Source organism: Nannospalax galili, unplaced genomic scaffold (assembly GCF_000622305.1).
Source record: "Nannospalax galili isolate Female #2095 unplaced genomic scaffold, S.galili_v1.0 scaffold1400, whole genome shotgun sequence".
NCBI lineage: Eukaryota > Metazoa > Chordata > Mammalia > Rodentia > Spalacidae > Nannospalax > Nannospalax galili.
The window spans coordinates 233,116-245,302 of NW_008345995.1; the positions used below are offsets into that span (position 1 = coordinate 233,116).

A 12,187-nucleotide genomic window follows, 5' to 3' on the forward strand; every position below is an offset into this window, starting at 1 on the left:
TTAATTTTTTTTTTGTTTTGGGGGTTTTGTTTGTTTGTTTGTTTTTTGAGACAGGGTCTCCCTGTAGCTCCAGCTGGCCTGGAACTCTATATAGAGCAGGCTGGCCTCGAGCTCACAGAGATCCACCAGCCTCTGCCTTCCGAGTTCTGGGACTAAAGGCATACAACATCATGCCTGGCTTTAATTTTTTTTTTAATATTTATTATTTTTATTTTATGTGTGTGCGTGTATTGCCTGCATGTAGGTAAGTGCACCTATGTCACGCAATGCCCACAGAGAACAGAAGAGGCTGTCGGATCCCCTGGAACTAGAGTTACAGACAGTTGTTAGCTGCCATGTGGGTGCTGGGATTTGAACCCAGGTCTTCTGCAAAAGCAACCAGTGTTCTTAACTGCCGAGCCAACTCTCCAGCCCCATTTAAAAAAAAAAAAAATGTAAAGGAGTGAACATGGTGGTGTTTTCTTTAATCCCAGTACTTTGGAGACAGAAGCAGGTGGATCTCTGTGAGGTTGAGGCCACCCTGGTCTATATAGTGAGTTCTATGCCAGCTGGGGCTACATGGAGACCCTTTCTAAAGGTTGTGTGTGTGTGTGTGTGTGTGTGTGTGTGTAAAGGATAGGGAATATTTACAATCACAAGGACCTGATTTCAATCCCCAGGACTCATGTAAAAAGCTGGGCATGATAGTGTACACTGGTAGTCCCAGCTCTGGTAATCTCTGAAATTTGCTGGCCAGCCTTCCTAGCCTAATCAGTGAACTCCAAGAACTAGGAAGTGAGAGTCTCTGTCTCAAAAAAACAAGGTAGACAACTCCTGAAGAGCCATGCCTGATGTTGACCTCTGGCCTCCACATGCACATGTACACACCTGCATGTGTACACCTGCACATTTGCATACACACACATACACTTGCACATAGACACATACACAGAAACACAGAAGGCTTCATTTCAGCCACTGATGCTGTCCTTTTGGAAGAGAGAAGGTTCCTCCTTAGTAGTCCTTGGTACAGCTGTGAGAGAATCTTGGGTGTGATGGGTCATACATGGGCTCAGCAGTGTTGGCTCTTCTTAAGCTTTTGTCAAATACAAACTACCATCTCCCAGATTTCTACTTGTCTAGAAGATAATGACTGTAGCATCCCATCCCACAGGATGGGAATGAAGCATTAAGAGAGTGCACAGACAGGGTAATACACAGGGAGGCTTCACCAAGGTAAAATGCCAGGAATCTCTTAGAAATGCTTAACAGGAAGTGATGAATCATCTTATCAGTAAAATTAAATAAATCCTGTGTAATCCCAGAGAGTTAGCAATGGGTGTTTATTGGTTAGGAATAAACAGAAACCCTAAGGCTGATAGTATACACATCTTTAGTTTAAAATATTTGTTAGATGAGCTGTGAGGGATGAAGCAGCATGTGAACTAGGTGTCCTTAGAGTAGGTGTTTACATGATGTACTTGCCTGCGTTGGCTATGAGCCCCCAAGCTGCCTCCTTGTTTAGGAGGAGAATGAGTGACTGGCACAGCACCTTGTAAAAACCCTGGGTGGAGCATGGTGGCTGCATCTCACCCAGCATCTTCTGTTTCGTGCTAGAGCACGCAGAAGTGCAGGGCACAAGCCTGACTGATGGTGGATCAAGAAGTACCACACAAAAGCATACATGCCAGACAAGGTACAGGACTGATTTCTTTACTTAGGGCATTGGGACAAGTCAAAAGCAATAACTAATAATTGATGTTGAGTAGTTTTAGTCAGATTATAAAGCTGATATTAGAGACAGAAGAGACAGCCACTGGGGGCTTTCCCCAGGAAACGGCTTTGACAGTCCAGACTGAAGGCTGGGCCTCCCCCACTTCCCCACAGGGTACAGGCAACTACTCACTGATCACTGTCAGTGGAATTGTTGGGATATGGTTGAAGGCCTTCTGAGATTAAAGGGATGTGCTGCTAGTCACAGGGAGAGAGGTTCACCCAGGAGGTCTATGTGGAGCCCTCAGGCCTGCTGAGAACAGGTGCTTCCTTCTCAATTAACTCCTTTTCCTATGTGCTTTTTTGTCTTTTTCAGAGTTCCTGAAATAGAGTTAAAGAATGCTAAAGGTCTGTCAAATGAAAGTGTTAATTTATTAAAATCCCACCTAGAGGAAGTGGCCAAAAAGCACTGTGGGGAGGTAAGGCTTGATAAACTAGAGCTGTGGGGCTGGCAGTGATCTCCCATGTGCTCACTAGCCTGTACCTGCCTTTTCCTTGGCTTACAGCTTTGCTTTTGTGCCTCAAATCCAACTTTGACTGCAACATTGTTTCTTATTGGTATCTTCGAAGCGGGACTTAGTTATTTTATCATTTAATTTATAGGCTTTATGATTTACAAGCTGCAGAGTAGATCAGGAGAGTGCTATTGATGCTTGAGGATGTCTGTCAAGGCAGCTTGTATGAACCTGGCCTTGGCATCATGGCTGGATCTTAATTTGAGCTTTTCTGATGGAAAATGCAGACAGGTGATTTCTGACCAAACTTTCTTACCTTCTCCCTTTTGTTCAAGATTTATTTTTATTTTTTTAATTATATGTATTATGGAGGGTGGGGGGAGTGAGTGCAGATGTTCACAGAGTCCAGAAGAGGGTATTGGATCTCCTAGAGCCTGAGTTCCAGGCAGTTGTGAGCCTCCTGACATGGGTACTGAGACTCAAACTTGGGTCCTCTACATACTTTTACCCACTGAGCCATCACTCCAGCCCCAACTCACCTTTTCCTTTTGCATATCAGCCAAATGTACCTTTCTTTATCAACAATGAGTGATGTCTATTCCTCCAATGACTGTTCTGCACCTAAGCACGTACACTGTATTCAGTACTGAGTCTTATTTTAATCTTTGAACAGCAGGATCTGCAAATGAGTTCTCTATTGGTGGCAAAACTCTCTGGAGAGCAAGACTAGATGACTCCTGAGACTAGATGACTCCTGAGGGCATAAACTCTCTGGAGAGCAAGACTAGATGACTCCTGAGGGCATAAATCCCCTGTAAGCATAATTAATCTTTTCCTGATTTTTGCTTAAAATCCCTCTGTTTTTGCTTAGTGTGTTAGTCAACTTCCTGTGACTTAATAAATACCTGAAGTAAATCAACTTATAAAGAAAAAAGGTTACTTCTGGCTCAGTTTTGGAGGTTTCAGAAGTAATCAGTGGGCCTTATTGCCTTGGGTGTGTGGCCAGTTGTTAGCATTCATGTGGAAGTGCGTGGTTGGGGAAAATTATTCATAGCTCAGAAATAAAAGAGAAAAAAACAGGCCTGGGGTCCCACCCTCCCCCTCAAGAGCACACCTCCAAAAATCTGAAGCCCTGTTGGTAACCTCCATCAGTTAAACGTTCCACGACCTCTCAGCACCAAGCTGGGGGCCAAATCTTTAGGTCGAGGGCATTCTACCTATGCAGCTTATGTGTAACTCTCCCATTGTACAAGAACTAAGGAGAGTCAAGTAAGGACTAGCCCTAGGCCTCCCTGTCTGATTCAGTTAACCAAAGGTAACATTCACTTCCTGCAAACTGACTGGGCAGATTTTCACTTGGGTCCATACTCTGGTGAATCTATGAGGTGCTCTTTGGCAATACAGATTTGTCCACTCAAATTGCTTTTTACAAGAAGTCTGGTGATTGATAAAGTATGGAGAGTGAAGAAAGAACAGTCTTGATCAAATACCATGGGAATTATTCCAAAGTTCTTTCAAATACAGGGGCATTATAATACCTAATGGAAAAATAATATGGAATTATAGTGAGATTTCATCTGCAGAAAATCCTCTGATCTTTTGAATTCATGACTTGTGATTTAAATTTTTCGGCTTTATTTTAAATTGTTATTTTATGATAATTGTAGATTTACATCAGTTATCAGAAGTAATACAGAAAGATCCCATGCACACTCTACCCAGTTTGCCCAGTAATAACATTTGCAGCAAACAAGTACAGTATCACAGCCACAATACTGACAGTCATTCCATTCTTAGCCTAGTCCCTTCCCCTACTCTCTCTCTCTCTCCTTCACATATGGCAACCACTGTATCTGTTCTCCATTTCTGTAATCTCTTTAAAATGTTACATACAGTTTGCAACCTTTTGAGACTGGCTTTTTTCACTCAGCATAATTCTCTGAAGAGTTGCCCAAGTGGTTAAATGTATCAATGGCATTGTATTTTACTGATAGAAATATCCATGGTATGAATATACATACCACTGTTCATTTAACCATTTACAAGATGAAATATGTCCAAACTCTTTGAAGATTGGGGCTATTGAAAATAATATTACTATAAATATTTCTATATAGATGCTCTTCAACCTACAATGATAAATACATCATAAGAAAAAGATGGGCTTAATATACCTAACATCCTGAATGCCATGGCTTAGTAACACCGTGCACTGCAGTGTCAGTTGTTTCTCTTCTGCTCATGCAGCTGACTGGGAGCTGCAACTGCCACTTATGTCCGGTATCATAAGAGCATATCATCCCACATATTGCTAGTCCAGGAAATAGATCGAAGTGCAATCAAATGTTATTCAACCTTAAATAAGGTGTGACATTAGCTACAATACCATGTGATTGTGAGGACATTTATAGTAAGAGAAATATGCTGGTTATATAGTAAGATAAGTATTGTATGACTATATCAGATTCTCAAAGTAATCAGATTCATGGAGATTAAGCAGAATGGTGGCCTCTAGGGCTAAGGAGACTAGAGTGGTAAGTGAGTGGGAATAGAGTTTCAGTTTGGAAAGCTAGAAAAGTCTCGAAATGAATGATGGAGATGGTTACAAAATGCTACTGAATGTTTAAAATAGTAAATATTATGCTATGTAAGTTTTGCCACAATTTGAAGAAAGCAGTACTTACCAGAGGCATAACAATATTCAAAGGGTATAAAATGTGGGGCTCGAAGTGCAAATCACCATTCTTGTTTGTCTAAAGTTTGTTTCCATAAAGTCTGAAGTACTGGAAGTCTAAAATATAATTCTGAAATTTTTTATTTTCAAGTAAAATTGAGTGTAATTAAGTATTTGGGGATTCAAGTGGTAGGGCATTCCCTGATAACTGGTTGTTAAAATAATGAGTCATAGCCGGGCGTGGTGGCGCATGCCTTTAATCCCAGCACTCAGGAGGCGGAGGCAAGTGGATCTCTGTGAGTTCAAGGCCAGCCTGGTCTACACAGTGAGTTCCAGGACAGCTGGAGCTACAGGAAGACCCTGTCTCAAAAAGACCAAAATGATAATAATAATAGGCACTCAAAAACAGTGAGCTTGTGAGCATTGCCACTTGCCTCCGAGTGATTTTTAATTCTATACGACAGCTCTCTGTCAATCCTATAAAAGTAATCTAAAACGTACCCGAGACTCTATATTTTAAAATTAGTGAAGTCAAAGGTATTGATTTCTTTCAAGAATTCATTAGGCAATTATTTATTTCCTGTCTACCTCATATACCATGCTGACACCACTAAAACCACAGTGAGCAGACCATTTGGCCACACTGAAGGGTGCAGACAGGGCATGGTCTAATTAAGTATCACAATTGGTCTGGAGAATACTGGTGAGGGGTGTTGAGTATGAGGGTGCAGTATTTATGTAAGGAGTGCAGGAGAGCCTGAGGCAAGTCCTGAGCCATGTGGCATGGGGGAAAGAGGGTTAAGAACCAGTTTGGAATGTAGTTACTTTCATCTAGTCTTATAAATTTTATCAGACTTAACTGCTCAGAAAATGCTCATAAATTAAATTGATAAGAGCAAAACTTTCAAGAGCTCTGCTCCTACCCCTTTCTGGGGAAATTACCTGCTTTTCCCAGACGAGCTTTCCTTAGAGCTTTCCCCTAGTCTTTAGACTAGTGTCTCTCAACTCTAAGTTGAAATGCATCCAGTAAATACCACAGCTTTTGATATTAAAAAAAATACATCAACTTTACCCAGCAAGGGCTGTGCTTTCTTAGTATTTATAGTATTTATTCCCTGACAGAAAGGTAGAATGCCAGATGAACTGACTGTAGTCTTCTGTACAGTAATTCTGTATAAACACTTTAGTCCCTTTAGAAACTAAATGTGTAGAAATAAAACATTTTTAAAATTTTATTTATTTTCATTTTATGTGTATGAGTGTTATGCCTGCATGTATGTAAGTGCACCCATGTTGTGCAAAGCCCGCAGAGGTCAGAAGAGGGCATCAGGTTCCCTGGAACTGGAGTTATAGATGGTTGTTAGCCTCCATGTGGGTGTTGGGAATCAAACCCAGTGCTTTGCAAGAGCAGCCAGTGCTCTTTAACTGCTGAGCCATCACTCCAGCCCCAGAAATAAAACATTTTAAATTCTTTCGTTACTATTCTGGGGGAAAGGAACCTCAGTGCCATGTTCCTCATCAGCAAGAGCAGCTTGGTACTGTGCTCTGGGTGGGTGCCAGTCAGTGTGAGATCTCAGAAGCCCTTGTCCTATTGATTTCCCACCCCAGGTTTGGTTTATGGCTTAGCCCTGGAGTGGGAGAGAGTGGCTTCCTCTGATAGCCCAAAGAATGTCTGGGGAGGCTTCTCCTTCCTGCCTCTGTGAATGCTTCCTGAGTGGAAATGGAATACCTGCCAGGTTCTGCCAAGCCTCCTACTGGCTTATTACTAGCAGGAGAGAGTGAGGACTTCCCATGTTTGCCTCTGTGCCTCCAGTATTGTACCAGTGTGCTGTGTGTACAGGTGAAAGCTGTGATGCCAGAGGGGAGCCTTCTGCTCAGCTGTCATGTAGATGGCTTTCTACGTGGGAAGATAGCTTCTCCTTTCATGCATTTGCAGGTATTTTTTTCAGATTTATTTGCAAAGGGAAGCTTTTTATTTATCTCAGTAGCAATTTGTCTTGATTACAAGATGAAGTGAGCCCTTAAAAAGCTTGCCTGCTGTGGTTACATAATATATCTAATTCCGAACATGGCAGAGCAGAGTGAATGATAGCATCATAGGAGCCAGCTCATCTTGCTGCTGGGTGGCCTCTCCTGTGTGGGTCCTGTCTTGCCATCATCTGATCATTTATGGTTGGGTTTTGTTTACATGTATAGGTGATGATATTTGAACTGGCTTACCACGTGCAGTTATTTCTCAGCGAGCACAATAAGCCCCCTCCAAAGTCTTTCCATGAAGAAATGCTGGAAAGGAGGGCTCAGGAGGAGCAACAGAGGCTGCTGGAGGCCAGGCAGAAGGAGGAGCAGGAGGTGAGACATGGCTGTTGGTGCTGCCCCAGCAGGGAGGCCTTCAGGTTGCTGTATATCTTTATTCAGTCTCTGCCTGTGAATGTGTCTGGGAGCTTGGCTCAGCATTTGATTTAAGAAACATGCAGTCATGTAAGAGAAGTCCCTAAGAGTCACTGAGAAACGTTACATGACTCCTCAGCAGTGGATGCTGCCCTTCCAGTCCTTCATCCAGGTCTTGAAAGAAGATGAGAGAAAGATAAGGGAGGCCCTTTGACTGAGCTGCCTGTAATCTCCAATTATGCAGAATTCACTCCATTTGAATGCTCTTTTCTTTCTCCTTATTGAGACAGATAGCCAGTGCCCCAGTGAATAGCCAGTGCCCCAGTGAATCTCTGTGAGTTCAAGGCCAGCCTGGTCTACATAGTGAGTTCCAGGACAGCTGGGTCCACAGGGAAACCCTGTCTCAAAAAGACCAGAAGAAAAAAAAAAAAATGTTTTCAATTTAGCCCTTTGATGAACTTATTTAGAACTTATCTGGGTGCAGGTTATAAAAAGACAGCCTGAGATTAATCTTTTCCCCAAATATTTCCCTAATTTCTCATTAAGTGATTCTTCATTCACATTCATCAAGAAGTAATTTGTAATATTTCCTTTAAAGTGTATTTCAGTCAGGTGTGGTGGTGCAGTCTTTTAATCCCAGTACTGGGGAGGTAGAAGCAGATGTGTCTCTGTGAGTTTGAGGCCAGCCTCGTCTACAGAATGAGTTCCAGGCCAGCCAGGGGTATGTAGTGAGACCCTGTCTCAAAAAAATCAAGTGTATTTCAATTGCTAATCTATGCAACATTCCACTGGTAAATTATTCAGTACATCTGTTTTTTCCCCAGTATCTTGTACAATAAATATTTGCGTCTTTGAATGCTTTTAATATTTAACAAGTCAACCTACCTTCTCCATCCCTTCATCTAACATATTATTTTCAGCCATTCGCTCTCCCCGACTTATCTCCGCTTCTATTTCTTTCACATTTTTTTTTCCAAAGCAGGGTCTCACTATGTAGCCCATTGCTGGGATTACAGCCATGTCCACTGTACCCAGCTTTGCGCATGTATTCTTACAGATTAACTATGGGATTGCTTCTTCAAAGCCAAAACAAAGCCTCTGAGATTTTGATTGAAATTGCACTAAATTTTCATGTTTGTGAAGAATTGACATCTTTACAGTAAGCAGACTTCTGATCTAGGACTATTGCATTTATTTTTCTCTCTTGGTAAGGAAGTCTAGTTTTCTCAATATAGAAATTAGTACTTCTGTTACTCCCAAGGTTTGGATTTTTTTGTTTGTTTTTGTGTTTGTTTCTTTTTTCTTTTTATTTTATTTAAATTTTAAATTAGCATATATTAGTATTTCAAAATAGTTGGTTTCATTATACATGCATATAGCATATTTGATTGTATCCACTACGCCTGCTACTCTCTCCTATCCCTCCTTTTCTCCAGTCCCCTGGCCACTTTCCTCTTCCCAAATAGACCCTTCCTGCTTTCTTTCTACCATTAGGTTCTTTGGCCTGCCTCCTTTCTGCTTCGTTTTCTCCATCTTGTGTTATGTTAATACTCTTTTTTGTGTTGTATCTGTAGAACGTTTATGACAAGTCAAGCCTATCCTTCTCCATCCCTCATACTCCATTAAAATGGGTCTCATCCATTTCTGCTTATCTCCCATTAAACTGTATAGAATCACCATTTAGAGTATCTATTTCTTTATTATTGGAAGATAGTGGGTATTTAGCGCTAACCATCTTGTTTTAGTGTTCTGTGGTAGCTACCTGTAAGTTTAAGTTATGTTTTCACATTTTTTTAAACACTTTATTTTTATGTGCATGTTTTGCCTGCATGTGTTCTAAGTGTACCAATGTGTCTGCAGTGCCCACAGAGGCCAGAAGAGGGTGTCAGATCCCTGGAACTGAAGTTATAGGCAGTTGTTAGCCACCACATGGGTGCTGGGAATCAAACCCAGGTCCTCTGCAAGAGCAGCAAGTGCTCAACTGTTGAGCCATCTCTCCAGCCTTCTGTGTTTTCACATTTTATATTATAGCTTTTTGTGACAATAGTTTTGATATAACTCAGAAATGTAGAGAACTAAGACAAATGGATGGGGGCTGGAGAGATGGCCCAGCGGTTAAGAACACTGACTGCTTTTGCAGAGGACCCGGGTTCAATTCCCAGCACCCACATGGTGGCTACAAATCACCCTTAACTCCAGTTCCAGGGGAATCTGAAGCCCTCTTCTGACCTCCGCGGCATTGCACAGCACGGGTACACTCACATACATGCAGACAATACAATCATACACAAAATAAAAATAATAAAATATTTAAAAAAAAAATGGATGAAGATAAAAATACTACTCTTAATATTTAAAAGGCTAATGGAGAATGCAAGTGAAGAGTGTGCTGGGTGGGTATGGTGCCTGGGCCTTTGCCACCACAGGCCTAGGCTCTGAGGACAACTTGGCCTACCTCCACAAAGCCAGCCCAGGCCCTTGACAAAGATCAGCCTCTCTGCTCATTTCCTGCACACAGGAAATGAGTAGACAGCAAAGAAAAGAGAAGTGAAGATAGAGAACAGTGCTTTCCCCACACAGCCCTAAAACAGCTACGAAGCCTGTTTCTTAAGAATACTGATGGTACCAAAGATCTATGATTCCAGAATGTACATATTGTATAGATTACAGAGATTGGCATCTGACTGTGGTTTGATTTATTTCAGCAACGTGAAATCCTTTATGAGATTCAGAGAAGGAAAGAAGAGATCAAGGAAGAGAAAAAAAGGAAAGAAATGGCTAAGCAGGTATCTGTCAGTTCTGCTGTACTAGAAGAATTTGCATTTCCTGTCATAAAATGCTTTTATTTCCATTGCTAATATTTTTCCTTCTTGTGTTATTATTAGTAGTAAAACTTAAAATGAAGTTCCAAACTTTCATTTACTGTGGGTAAATGTTTGTTTGTTTGTTTGTCTGTGGGAAAGGGAGCTTGAGACAGGGTCTCACTATGTATGCTAGCCTGCCTTTGATATCACTATATTACCCAGGTTGGCCTCAGCATCCCTTGTGCTGAGATGACACTGATGTTTCACTTACTATCTATTTTTAGATTTCCCAAATAGGTGGCAAAATTTGTTGTTGTATATTATCTGTAAATGACTTCAACTTACATGATTATAGTAATTTATCAAGTGAATTGAGAAAAGATTGAAATTTTGTTAATTAGCCTGGAGTAGCATTCAAAGACTCCCAAATAAAACTATTTGTTCGTATTGAAGAATAAATGGACGCGATATGCACCTGCCTGAAACATTATAAAGTAATAAAAAAAGAATGATTCAACAGAAAATTCAAAAAGAAAAAAAAACAGCTCTGTGTTTTTGGAGATAATCCCCTTGTTTTCTAGAAGCATTTGGCTAGAAGGGCCCCATGCAGTGGCTACAGGAAACAACACCTCTGTACTGTCCTACTGTGACCTTGAGATGTGACTCTGTGACTCACTTTCCTCTCTTAAAAACAGAGGAACTGATAATGCCTTACCTCCTGTCTCATGTAAGGTACTACCCTGGGTAAAACTGCATACAAATCTGATACTTCTGTTGCTCCCAAGGCTTGAATCTGATCTTCCTCCAATCGGCAACTCTTCTATCTTTTTGAACCACCCCCCTCTGGTCCTTTTCTTTAGCTGTGCCTCCTAACTTTCCATGCATATTCCAAGATTCTAAGCATTTTCATTTATAAAAATCACATTCTTTTAAAACTGTAACCTAGATTTCACTTATTGACCCAGTACAAATTTGAGCATTTTTTTTTCAGTGTGCGTGTGCACGTGTGTGTGTTGTGTGCATGTCAGGAATAAGGGTACTCACACTCATGGTTGTGCATATGGAGGTCCAAGGTCAACTTGGGGTGGTTTCTGTCTTATTTTGTGAGTCAGGGTCTCTCTGAATCTTACTAACTGGCTAGATTGGCTACTGACTGACCCTCCAGGACCCTCCTGTCTCTGCCACCCCAGCAGTGGGTATACAGGCATGCAGCACCACATCTGGTGGTGGGTGCAGGGAATATTAACTCCAGTCCTCATGCTTGTGTGTAGCAATCTCCCCAGTGCCCATTAAATCTTTAAAAGTTACATTATACTATAACACTTGTAAACTATAGTTAGTTTTAATTGTTAACTTGACCCAACCTTGAATCATCTGGGAAGAGACTCTCAGTGGTGGATTGTTTACATTAGGTTGATTGTCCTAGTTGCTAATTGATGTGGGAAGACCCAGCCCACTGTAGGCAGCACCATTCCCTGGTTTGGGCCCTGGACTGTGTAAGAGTAGAGAGTGGCTGAGTACTAGGCATGTGTACTCCATTCATTCTCTCTGCTCCTGACTGGATGTAAACAACTGTGAAGCACCTGCCACTGTGACTTCCCTACAATGATGGATGGTAACCTGGAATGGTAAGCTAAAATAAATGCTTTCTCCCCCAAGTTGCTGCTTGTCAGGATATTTTATCAAAGCAACAGAAATGAAGCTAGAGCATAAGCATTCAGATCACATAAAATTCATACTCTATACTGAATGGATAATTCCATACCATGCTTGTGTTCCACTTGATGACTTACATCTAAAGTAGGTTTTATTCTTTTTCTAGGAACGTTTGGAAATCACTAGTTCGTCAAACCAAGATCATACCTCTAAGAGAGACCTGGGAGGACCCAGAACAACTGCCATTCTGCATGGAGGCTCTCCTGACTTTGTAGGAAATGGTAAACCCCGGGCAAACTCCTCAGGAAGGTCCAGGTAAGTCCCTAGGATTTCTCATGTGAGAGGGCAAAAGATGTAGAAGGATTAAGATGACTGGTAGTGAACTGTGCAGGAATTGTCAAGTAGGAGTCTTAATAAAATTTTTAGCCTTTATATGTCTTAATCTATTCATTAGCTAT

General features: G+C 41.3%; 1 protein-coding gene across 3 annotated transcripts in view; it reads left to right on the plus strand.

Annotated features, from left to right (window-relative positions):
• The window catches only part of Eif2ak4 (eukaryotic translation initiation factor 2 alpha kinase 4), a 115,612-nt gene that overhangs the window by 14,068 nt on the left and 89,357 nt on the right, over positions 1–12,187 (plus strand). For all 3 annotated transcript variants that reach the window (XM_029567909.1, XM_008842309.3, XM_029567910.1), the window contains 4 exons: positions 2,069–2,171; positions 7,078–7,230; positions 9,975–10,055; positions 11,896–12,044. In XM_029567909.1, coding sequence (XP_029423769.1) covers positions 2,069–2,171; positions 7,078–7,230; positions 9,975–10,055; positions 11,896–12,044 — 486 coding nt within the window. The remainder of the gene's footprint in view (positions 1–2,068; positions 2,172–7,077; positions 7,231–9,974; positions 10,056–11,895; positions 12,045–12,187) is intronic.